The sequence below is a fragment of the Amblyomma maculatum genome, chromosome 7 (assembly GCF_055883805.1).
Source record: "Amblyomma maculatum isolate TAMU_Amacu chromosome 7, ASM5588380v1, whole genome shotgun sequence".
NCBI lineage: Eukaryota > Metazoa > Arthropoda > Arachnida > Ixodida > Ixodidae > Amblyomma > Amblyomma maculatum.
Window position 1 is genome coordinate 35,960,922 of NC_139350.1, and position 12,212 is coordinate 35,973,133.

Genomic DNA, 12,212 nt, shown 5'->3' on the forward strand with positions numbered 1-12,212 from the left:
CACATTAGTTGACAGCGCGGTGTGCAGTATCGCAACGAGACCTTCTATCGAGATTCAGCTGATAGCATTGCTGCATAGGCCTTGATTCGAGGAGCTCGCATGTCGCCCAAATGCCCACCGAAAAATGATTTCACTACTTATAACGCCTTAACACGCTTTAGTGACGTAGACCGAATATCCATGTATATTTCACATCACATAACATAACTTTATTACCTTAAAGACCCCCAGTTCGGGGGTATTACATAAGGTGTGGGTACATGTATGAAGATTATAGACAAAATAAACATAAGGGGTGGATACGCGTATGAATATTGTATACTGAATAAACACATTAGTGGTTAAATATTGCAGTTATACAATTACAAAATATGGATGCGCAGGTGATTCCAACAATGTCGTGTGGAAGGCCATGTCAGTTAACGGCTGAGTGAGGAAAGAATGATGCTGCAAACGTTGTAGTATCCGCCTTAGTTTGACTACCACCTATTTAACATATTATGTTTGCACTTCTCTGCTATGTCGAAACATTTCAATGCGTCAACCGTCGGCAAACATACTACCCAATAAATGCTTGCAGCACCGTGATTTGTTTTCGCGAAATGCAATCTGTCAAGACAAGGCAATATAGAACAAAAAACTGCCCACGATTACTTTACTTGCTGATGCGAAATTTGAGCGCAGCTCATCAGCTATTTCACCATTTATATAGATTGAGACAAAGATTTCGAGCAAGACACGTATGTACAATTACAGAGAAAGTTTTTAATTTTTCAGACGCATTCCTTCAAGAAACACTACTTACAGTTCTTGGCTGTCATGAAAGAAGCTTTGCGGTCGGAGAAATGACGAGAGCAGTTGAGTTATCGGGATGTTGCGGGAAGCAGCGCGACGGCCCATAGGAACGTTTCGCGGGGAACAGATAGCAGCGACTGACTAATGCCGCTGAGCTGACGCCGCTAGCGCGTGAAGCGAGTGAGAATAGGATGCACGCAACCGGAGAGCACCCTCGCCCCCTCGCCGCCACTCAGAAGAGGGGGGACCCCCTCCTCCTCTTTCTGCACGGTGGTGACGGTGTTCTACGCAGTCACGTTATTTGTCTTCACTCGCTAGCGGCGGCAGCGGTATCAGTCAGTCGCTGCTAGCGCTGCCTCCGGCGGCCCCCCCTCTTCCTGCCCTCGTGTTCTCCGGTTGCTGCGCGCGCTCCTGCCCCCATTGTTTGCGGCTGTGTACCCCCTTTCCTGCGAGGCTCCGGTTGCCGAAGCGCCTGCTCGAACTGGGGGGGGATGAAAGGGGGGCGGAGCTTGTTACGAGGCCGACGACGCCAACGCCAAACCCAGGAACGGTCGCCAAAGAGCTGCGCTATAAAAAGAAAAAAAAGAGCGAGTGCAAGAGCAGCTGCATGGCTTGCCGGATCTTTGGTACAGGCACAATTACACACGAAATCCATTTTTCTCATGTTATAAGCTAATCGTATGCGGTGACAAAACACATATTATAATAATGGATGAGATCCATGTCAGGCCAAGGTCAAATCCATGGAATTTTATACTGTCATTAGACACGGGTTCCTTTTGGAAAAAGAAAATAAGTAAAGATAAGGGAGGCCAAAGTCATTCTAGTGCTCAAGTGACATGCCTAAAGACAGGGACAAGAGCAAAAATAGAACGGAAAAGGTGGTGTTGTCTGTCAATAGGAGGCGTTCCAGACGCGATCCTACCTGAAGACGGCCGCGGTCTATGTTACCGCAAGGAGGGAAGCGTTGTCTCGCAGAACGGCTCTTTCTGCGCTTGCACTCGCACGGATACGTAACCTGCAAGAAAGGGAGCCGGTATCCTTTTGTTCACTTGGAGCGGAAAAAAAGCAATGGCACACCGACATGGTAACGTGACCGTGCCACGTAGGCAGCCGTCATCCAACAAGGTTGACGACTGGGCAAGTTGGTAAAGGTTCATATATAACCAGCCAAAGGACGAGACACAGGGTTGGGTAGTGCGCGTGCTTTTCGGAAGGAGTCTTCGTTGTTTTCTTCCGTTCAATAAACATTCAGTTGCTAGTCCAGCCTTGTTCTCCTCTTCTTCCCTGTGTCTCGTCCTTTGGCTAGTTAATTATGAGCCGTCCTCCGTAGGACGAAAACATGAGTCTAGAGCCGAAGCCAGACGATCTGCTGCGCAAAGCAAAAACAAAGCAAAAAAAGATGGGCCACATCTCCCATAACGAATGTTCGGCAGGCTTGATGCATGATCCATTGTAGAGTTCATGGTTTACTCCGTAGGCATGTTTTACCGGTTTTCATTAAAAAGAGTGCATTAAGAGAGTCGACCTCACTCATCATGCATCTATGTTGCTTGAGATATCATAGCAATTAAGTGGCGGAGCAAGTCTCTAGCCTTGCCTTCCATCTTGCTAACCAAGCAGGGCTCACATTCTACGAAGGTGATGTGCCTTTTTCAGCATTTGCGGAAAGGTAAGGCGGGCTCCGAGACTTGGTATTGTTGCTGATGAATTAGAGGGCCTGTCGGTAAATCTAGTTCAAAAACGACGCTCCGCAGCTTTTTGCAGTATGAAGTATAGTGGCAAGATTTTCCTATTCAGGATATCCAATGAGATCTATCACACTGCACTCAGCCACATTAATCTTGTTTTTGCGGGGCATATACCTGGAAATGTTTGGAAGTTTCCACCCTGGGCATGATCTTTAAACACGCCTAGGTAATTATCAAAACTTTAGAGCTAAACTCAGGAGGCGGCGTTTAAAAGCACAGTATGTTTCGTTGCAATGTTATTTTATTGCATACACTCCCATAGCAGTTCACCAAACTGGATACTGTCCGCTATCATGAAGTCGCTTTTCAAGCGAAATTCATAAGCTTTGGGGTTTGATCACATGATCGCACCATAAAAAGTAAGGTTAATTAGGCAATGCTAAAAATATTTTGCGAACTCGATTTATTGACGACAATTAGCTCTTTTAACGGTTTTAGAAAGTTTCTGCCTCGAACGTGCCTGGTAAAGGATTTTCATTTCTTTTCACCGAGCTATATTAATTTCTTTTCTGCAACGAACTTGCCGCAGTTTACAAGATTGAATCCTGTACATCCCAAAGCACTGTGAGTGATGCGAGCATGAAATCTGGGATGTGTAGAACGTATGCTTCAACAAATGTTCGCGTGCAACTCAAAGGGTGTGTTGCAAAACGACGCTGTGAGCAAAACAAATTATAGGGCATAAGGCAGAGGTTTTTGCGTAAAAGAAAAAAAAATAACAGGAGAGCTATCATTCATCGCGGTGAGTCTACAGCCACGGAGGGGGAGGCGACTAAGGAGCTGGCAGTTATAGGTCAAACGTGGCTACCGGCCGGGTTTACGCGATGTGCTGAAACCTGGCGTAGTATTGTTTACTCAATAAAGCTGAAAGTGCCTCTGACATGTCGCAACCAGAAGTCCTCGGGCTGCTGCCTTGGGCGTTGGACTGCGTGCGGTAGTATCAGGTGAGCGGTCGTGTTAACTGCGGACTCTTAATGGGATTTCGCTGCGAAAACACCCCATTTAGCCAATTCAGTCTCCCAGCCGTTCCAGGTGCTTTAAATCAATCAGTCTTTCACCGACCACGAACTGTGACATAAATACACAGGCGAAATAATTCTACTTGGTCTTATCTACATTTTACTTCCGGCATCACTATCCTGCCGACATGGTCATGCCAGTTGTACCATGCATCCATACCCAAATCCAAAAGTTGTCAATGCGTACTGATGTCATACCAATACAATATATTTAGCCGCGAAACGGCCGTTTGGAGCTAGGGAGCTAACTGCACCTAGTAAGTGAACCAGGATCAACCGCTAACGAAAGCCATAAAAGAAAGGCGTCAGAGATAAAGACATCCCTGAAGTGTCCTATATATATATATATTTATCTTTTTTCCTTTTGCTTATTTTCTTTAATATTTCCTTTCTCCCTTCTTTTTTCATTTTATACCAACCTAATTTTACATTCCTTTATGCGCATGCTGTTGCCATTACCCGTGAACCTATTATCGCGAACGTAGCGCAGCGGCCGCTTGTTATCATGATAGAAATGTATGCTCTCTTGAGTAGGCAAGATATACGTTGTGGGAATTCCACATTCCCCTCGCGAATACCCTCTCTCTCCGTCATATTTCCCCTTATGGCCTCCTTCCCCCGCAGCTGTGGCGGAGAGGGTGGGGGTGAGATAACTGGCGTCGGTTGTCGGACGACGCCGAAGAAGGAAATTTGGTGCTCCCAAGAAAACAGCTTGGCCCGCTAGCCGTGCCTCGGCGTTTCGTTCTTCCCTGCCACGGATGTGGCCAGAGCTAGCGGTGTGGCATCAGTTCTCAGTGCGGAACTGGAACCCCGTGAGAACCCCCCCAACATGAATGATATTATGCTCAGCCCGTGTGAACACTCACAACCTCTTTCCGCTCTTCTATTAGCCAATTTCATAAATATGTGGTGGGCTGATCAGAAGCAATGTTGTACATGCAATCAAACAGTTTGCTATTTCTTGGCTATTTCCTTGGCGCTCTATAGTATGGCTCCTTTGAAGTCACTGTTCATTATGGAACGCTTACACACGTTTCTTCAGCTGCTACTAACATCAAAAGCAATTTCTCTTGGGTCGCCCTCACTGCCTACTATTTGTTTTTTTTTTTCAACGGTAATACCCATTTTTGAAGCGAAAAGCTTCACTACGAGGATCGAAGCCGAGCTTCGCGTATGCCGTATGCAGCGGCCGAGTGACGTCGCAGCCAGGCCAGCAAGACGATGTACAACAGCAACAATACGGCCAGTCGTCTACAAACGCGGATTCTTATAGATTCCATGGTAGTCCTTTCGCTATAGCACGCAAATATGAGCATCCGTTTCAATAAAACAGCGTCAACATAAGCGTGGTAGCGCTGAAACACTAGAAACCAAAGAAAAAGAGACGAAGCTACAAGGTGTGTGAAGCTTCTTCGTTTGTTGACTGTGTCTTTTCCGCTAGCGTTGATATGCGTATCGTCTATAATTCCAAATTCCTAACTCACCAGGTTTCCAACCGCAGCCTTTAAAAACTGACATGTATCTTCAAAGCGTCTTTTCCACAGAACAGCGCGTATACATTACTTGCTATCGCCATGCTATTTTCGCACAGCATGCGCATGAAGGAACGTAAGCAAAGTTCCCAGTTTTACCGATGGTGGCGCTGGGTGTAACGGAGCGATGGCACCCACATACCAGCGCAATGGCCTCCGGATAACGTCCTTTTCCTACATACGAAAGAGCGATTATTTGATCTGCTTGACGCTTCTCGGAGTTGCGCGTCGACTGACACAGCAAACACTCTGTGGTGACCAACTGGGCATGCAGATTACCCTAGTATACACGTTCATGTCTGTGCGTAAGAAATTGCAAGGGACTTAAGCGACTGAAGTAATCAAAGGCGAAAGCCTGAGTGCCGCATTCTGCTATGCAGCTGGCACTAATTAGTAATTAATCAATTAATTATTATTAATTGATAAGTTAGACAATAAGTACTTAATTAGGCATTAATTAGGTAATTTTGAATTACTTAGTTAATTGTTTAATTTATAACTAATGACTCAATTAGTCATTGGTAATTTGTAATTAATAAATCAATTTGTCATTGGTAATTTCTCATTGATTGGCATATGGCTATATAAGGCACGCATTCGGGCATACTGTGGTGGTGCTCTGTGATTGGTCAAGACCTCTATGACGTCCTCCCGCCTCGGCCAATCAGGGCTGCCACAAAAGCGGGACACATTGTCCACGACAGCATGAGCCCTTAAGGCTTCCGCCTAAAAAAAAGTTAATGGGACATTTAAGCTTCTCCTTTATGGCTATGACGCGATAGCGGCAATGGATTCCTTGAGCGGGTTCGCTGCAGTTCTTTTTTTCGTTTACATGTACGCTTCGATCGCTTAATTAAAAATTTCTATCGCGCCTCGTATCTTTTAAGCTCTTATGTTATCCAGCTACCGCTTGTAAGCGACCACCCGTCCTAGGTACAAAGCCCCACTTTAGCCTAGCCGTAAGAACATGTCTGAGTGGCTTAGGAGTAGCGTGACTGATGGGCGCCAAGAAACTAAATCCTCGCTGAGAGTCGAGACGCAGGCTTCTATGGGAGTTACGCTACTATTCACTCTTTCTGTCATGGCTACGCCGTCCACATGAACCGGCGTAGCTACGGTCACATCTACGAAATAGAATTTCTCACAACAAAGGAATCGTATCTCCATCCCTCGGATCTTCGGATCCCCAGCCGAGCGGTTTAACCAACTGAGCTGCACCTGTTTTTTTTCTGATATGGTGTTGATTACACGTGGTTATCTACAGAAAAGGTTATGTACACGGGCTATATACACAGCTAGAAGGCAGGCAAAGATAAACACCGTGTCACCAGCGGAAACCAATCAGGTTGAAAGTCATTTTCATCATAAATCCTTCAGTTGCAGCATCATTCTGCTAAAATGGAGTCTAGGTGGAACAACAGGTTCAGCGTTGCGATCCAACATGCGTGTCTTCTAGAAGCTATGAAGTCCAATAAGGAAAAACAAGTCATATGGTTCGTAATCAGATTGTGTAACAGCAATATGCCGCACTGTCACGAAATCGGCGCACATTTTTATCAAGCCGACGCAGCGCGAGGCCCGTGCGGCGCCGCATGCAGAGAAAAACCTCCTTCCCCGCACGAGAGAGCGCGTAGCTTTGTACGCGTTGCCGTCACCCTCTTTCCCATTGCCCGGGGATGACAGCGGTTCATCCGTCTGGAATATGCCAGACCTTTCGAGAACCTTCTATTGGACCTAACCATTGACGACGCGCGGCTCGACGGGAGGAGAAGGGAGCGCTCTAACCAGCGAAGCTAAGTGTGTGTGCGCGCTAACTTTGGCGCGTTTTAACAGACAGACGCGGCGCGTCCTATTTAAAGAGACCGCGCCGCTTGTGTAGTCAGTCAGTCGGTCAGTGGTTGCGGCGTGTTCGCAAGTGCTTCGGCTGGACTCCAGTGGTTCACCCGCTGCTGGCAAGCCCACGGACCTGCGAGGGAGCGGCGCTCGTCTTGTATGGCGGCCACATCGTGACTCTGGAGGCGTCGGACTGCAAGAGTGCCCGGTGAACAATTTGGTGTTTGTTTTGTGACTCTCTCGTGTTTGTTCTGTTGTAAATCCTGAGTTATTGAACACCTCTGTAATTGCATGCTTAGCATTTGTTATTCTGTGAACCTCTCGTCTGTACAGTTTTAGTGTTTGTGTATTCCTCTGTATCGTCTCTTGCTGTGTATAAAGTTTGTTTTGTTTGTTACTTCTCACTGCAACCCTTACTCTGACTTGAACCTACGACAGCTGGACACCAAACGGCCACCCCCTCCTGTCACTACAAGGTAGTTGAATTCCGGCTGAGCTTGCCACGCAGGTCGAGGGCATCTCTTTTGCGACCGGAACAGCTACCCCCACTCACTCTAAGGGTGTCTGGGTTTGGTTGGTTTGGTTTGTGGGGTTTAACGTCCCAAAGCAACTCAGGCTATGAGAGACGCCGTAGCGGAGGACTCCGGAAATTTCGACCACCTGGGGTTCTTTAACGTGCACTGACAACGCACAGCACACGGGCGCCTTGCTTTTCGCCTCCATCGAAAAGCTGCCGCCGAGGCCGGGATTCGATCCCGCGTCCTTGGGAACAGTAGTCGAGCACCGTAACCACTGCGCCACCCCGGCGGGGTTAAGGGTGTCTGGGAGTGTGAGCACCGTTAAGGGCGCATCGTTAATAATCCCCCAAATTATAACGGGTGACACGCACACTGCACAAATTTAGAACAAAGCCTTTCTTTAGAGTTCTTTGCAGCAGAATTACGTCTTTGCAGTTAATGAAACAGTGCTCAATTGTTTCAGGCACATCACACAGATGGCAGTTTACAGAAGATACAAGAAAAAAAGTTTCCTAAGCAGCCATGTGTTAACAGGTAGAGCTTCGGTGTGTAATTTAAACAAAAATGTTTCGTGTAAGGAGAAATCTGCATTTTATGCACCCGCTTTAACACCCTTACGACCATAGTATAAAGAACGATACAGTGGTGGCGGAAAAAGCACTGCTATCAATTCCTTGTATAGTATTTTGCGCGAAACAGAATATAAGTACTTATTCGAGAATCATACAGTCAAAATCCTCACCGATGCATAAACTTCCTGCATAAATCCTATTAACTGTGGGCGGTCAGTAAAATCTGAAGAAACCACTAAGTAGGGAAGCAGATTCATGAAATTAACTTATACGAATGCTCTAATAATCGGATGTGAACAATCACGAAAAAAGGAGAAACAGGTAACTATCTGCCTTACATACAGATGCACGAAGCCGAGCTATCCTGCACAAACAGGTCTGAATTGGTCATAACGTCGAATCGGTTCAAAATTTAATGACCAAATAAACGCCGCAAATATTCGGTGAAAACGCTGGATGCAATGTCTAGCACAGTGGAGGACCTGAAGCACGTAATAAAGTTTTGTCGCCAAAAACATGTTGCAGGCCTGAGCCCTACCGAAGATTGAGAGCCGATAGGGGACAAATTTATTAGCATAATGTTGAACGACTGGAGCTCGCTCTTTCCGGTAATTTTTACTTGACTTACATGCATGCAGTGGAACGCCAAGATATTTAGGGGGCACACATGGCCCTTCCACTCCTGCATATAGGGGCGGTGTTGAGCCCCACGAACCAAACCAAAGGCCGGAACTGTTGGAGTGAATCATCTGAGCACCAGAAACAATGCCAAATTGTTCTATGGTGGATATAACGTTTTCTATGCTTGGTTTGTCAGTGCAGAAAAACGCAATATCATCCGCATATGCAAGCACTTTAACCTCATTTCCAAGGAGAGGGAAGCCATGGATACTACTGTTATGTAAAACACTCAACAAAGTGGCTCCAAGTAAAGAGCAAACAGCAGAGGAGACATCGGACAGCCTTGCTTCACAGGAGAGTTCATTGGTAAGGGGCTTGATATGTGGCCATTTACCACCAGGTGAGTCGAACAATTCCTATAGCAAAGTTGCACCCCCTTCTGTACTACAGAACCAACATTCGCTCGTTCCAGAAGAGAAAACAGGAAAGAATGGCGAACACGATATGCTTTTACGAGGTCGACCTAAGTAAAACAACCTGATCATGAGAGCAGGAGCACGATTCGAGGATTGTGCGCACAATATGTGCATTGCTTTGAATGGCACGGCCCCTCATTCCGCACGCCTGGTGAGGGCCAATGAGAACCGACATTGCGAACTGTAGGCGATTTGATAAAATTTTGCCGAAAATCTTGTAATCCACATTTGCCAGTGTGATTGGTCTATAGCCTTCCACTGAGCGTAATATTTCTGCATCAGAGCTCTTTGGAATTAGGACTGTGCTGCATTTTGTAAAGGTCTCGGGAAGGGCTTCTAGATCAAAACTAGATAAAAAATCAAGACTGTGAAAAGACTGAATACCGCATCTTAATTTTTCTTCTCTAGCGTAAGGGTGGCAGTGATGATGATGATAGGCTAGTCAGCGGCGCATTTCGGGCGAGCGTGAACTCGACAAGAGCGCTCACTCGGGCCTCTCCTGTCATGTGAGAGGTTGACATTAAATCAGTCTGCCATGACGTTAGCCCTATGCCACGGGCAGGAGCTGCCAACTCGGACCCTACCAGAACCGTTCGAATTCTCGTTACCTCTACGGCACGCAGGCACGTCCATAAGGTTTGGTTGAAGCGTCACTTCATATGTGGGCTGGTAGCTTGCGCTCTCGCGTCATAAGCTTAAATGATGAGCTTAAGTGTCCCCACTAATGTAGCACCTTACACTGACAGGGCGTGATAGGGGAATAATGTAGCCGGCAAAAGAAGCTTCCGCCGCTGCTTTCGCAGTTAAATTAAGGATGACCAAAGCTAACCCACAGCCAACTTTTTTTTTTTCCAACACCGGGCGAAAAACGCTGCCTTGACGCGGCAAAAACGCTACTCAGGTCGCTGTCAGCCGCGGACTGACAGCCACACAGAGCGGATCTGCATTCTGCGTATTCTGACGGAATAAATGTATTGCAATCCAATATTATTGGACAGCAGGGCCATACCATTGAGAAAATGTAGTTACGCCGCGCTGATATCCAAGGCAGCGTATAAGGCTTTGGTGCGTCCTCGTCTCGAATATGCATGTTGTCTATGGGACCCTTACACAGCCAAAAATATTTCAAAATTAGAAAGAGTGCAAAGGATCACAGCCCGTTTCATCTGTAACAGATTCAAGTGCACAGTTGTGTTTCAGACATGATCAACTCCCTAGGTTTAGAATCCCTTGAGGGCCTTGTTTGTTTTTTAAATCATCTGTTTTCCCTTCCATGAAGCTCGTGGAACTTTGTTGTGCCTTTTTGGATTGTATCTTTGCTCAACCCTTCTTGGAGTCAAACGACTCCGCAGTATTACTAAATAAATAAACAAATTAAGTTAACTTATTCAATATAGCAAAGAGGGCGCGACGGACACAACCGTTGTATTAAACTTTCTACTGTAGCAATTTTAATTCAGACAACTATTTTATTAGTAGTGCATTTCAGTTTGAGTACTGCGGTGTACGCTCGAAAAAAGCGTAAGGCTTTATTGACTTGCTTTTCGTTGGGTTTACTTTTTTGTGACGAACCCGGCACTTCCGTTGCTGGTGTTTTCGGGAAAGTATAGGGGAACGGCAACACGCGGCGCCACCCGACATTTCAGGATTCGCTGCTAGGCGAAATATGTGGCGCTGCCGTCGCGCGACCAAACTTTAGCAAGGGTTTGCAGCACCCAAAGCTACATAACACACTTGACACGTACAACATTATAAAACAGGTTGTCCTTTATAAATCGTCTTCATACACACTACAGGCAGTTGCACATAAAACCTGACTACTCACACAGTCAGAAACAAACATACAGACCGGAACAGCGCAGATGATCTGATATCAGTAGTTAAAAAAAAACAGCATCGTAACCAAACTTGAGCATGGGTTCAGCATCACCGAAAGCTATACATAACTTGAGAAGTTGGCTATACATAACTTGAGAAGTTGAACATGAAAAAACAAGTGGTTCTTTATGAGTCGTGTTCATATGCACTACACGCAGTTGCGCATACGACTACTCACACACAAAGACGCATAAAAACGGAACGCAGGTGATCCTTGATATCAATAATTAAAAGAAAAAAACAGCCCCGTAACCAAGCTTGAGCATGGTTTCCTTAGCACCCACACTTAGCACGCAGAGCATGAAAAAATAGCCTGTCCTTTATACATTTTCATACACACTACAGGCAGTTGCACAAAAAACCCGACTACTCTCACACACACACAAACACACATACAGATGCACAAAAACGAAACAGTGCAGGTGACCTCTGATATCAGTAGTTAAAATAAAAAAAAAATCAGCCTCGTAAGCACAGTGCAGCAAGTTTACGCTCCTGTGCAGTCAGTAATCCTTATATGTAAAAAACATCTTCTACATCCATTTGACACCTTAGTGGGAATGCCCCCTGCGCGCTATGAACTCACAGTCGAGGCAGAAGAAAAAAAATTGGGGTAACACTTCTATGTAAATCTGCATCATAACCCAATTTGCTATCTCCAAATATATTCTGAGGTCGCCTCTCTCTGTGGGGTCATCATGGTGAGGCAGTCCACCACCCGAGACGACCATGTCGGCGTAGCACATGTTGATGTTCCTCAGCGTCAGTGGCATTGTTATGTGTTCACCGGTCAGGGTAGGCACCCTTGCTTCGTAATAGCTTATAGCCTGTAAATACAGGAGAGAGAGAAATAAAAAGAAGTCACGTTTGCAATCGCTCCGGAGTAATCAGTTAATAACTGCGTGCAGTGTCAGCATCTTCTAGGCCCTTTTGCGAGTTCTTCCTGTGGTGTTTCTTCAGCGCTATAAAAATCAAGAACATGTACTAACTCGTCCAAACGTCCTGCTGCGACAATGATCACGGCCAAACGCCGGGCGCAGTAACATTGATGAGCTGTACTCCCCTGATGGGGCTGGGACAGAAAGGTCACCGCCGCTTGCGACGGGGGCTAGCCTGCCACAGAATTATCAGTTGTAGGCCGCCATTGCACCAGCGACCATTTCGGTGGTGGACGACGGCTGTTGTTGCGGCGCGCGTCTTTCTCTCGCTCTTCCTTT

General features: G+C 46.2%; 1 protein-coding gene across 2 annotated transcripts in view; it reads right to left on the reverse strand.

Moving 5' to 3' along the window:
- Positions 1–10,873: 10,873 nt before the first annotated feature.
- Positions 10,874–12,212, reverse strand: part of LOC146182979 (dnaJ protein homolog 1-like) — a 32,998-nt gene continuing 31,659 nt past the window's right edge. For both annotated transcript variants that reach the window (XM_084608999.1, XM_084609000.1), the window contains one exon: positions 10,874–11,822. In XM_084608999.1, the coding sequence (XP_084465125.1) occupies positions 11,547–11,822 (276 nt within the window). In that variant the 3' untranslated portion in view covers positions 10,874–11,546. The remainder of the gene's footprint in view (positions 11,823–12,212) is intronic.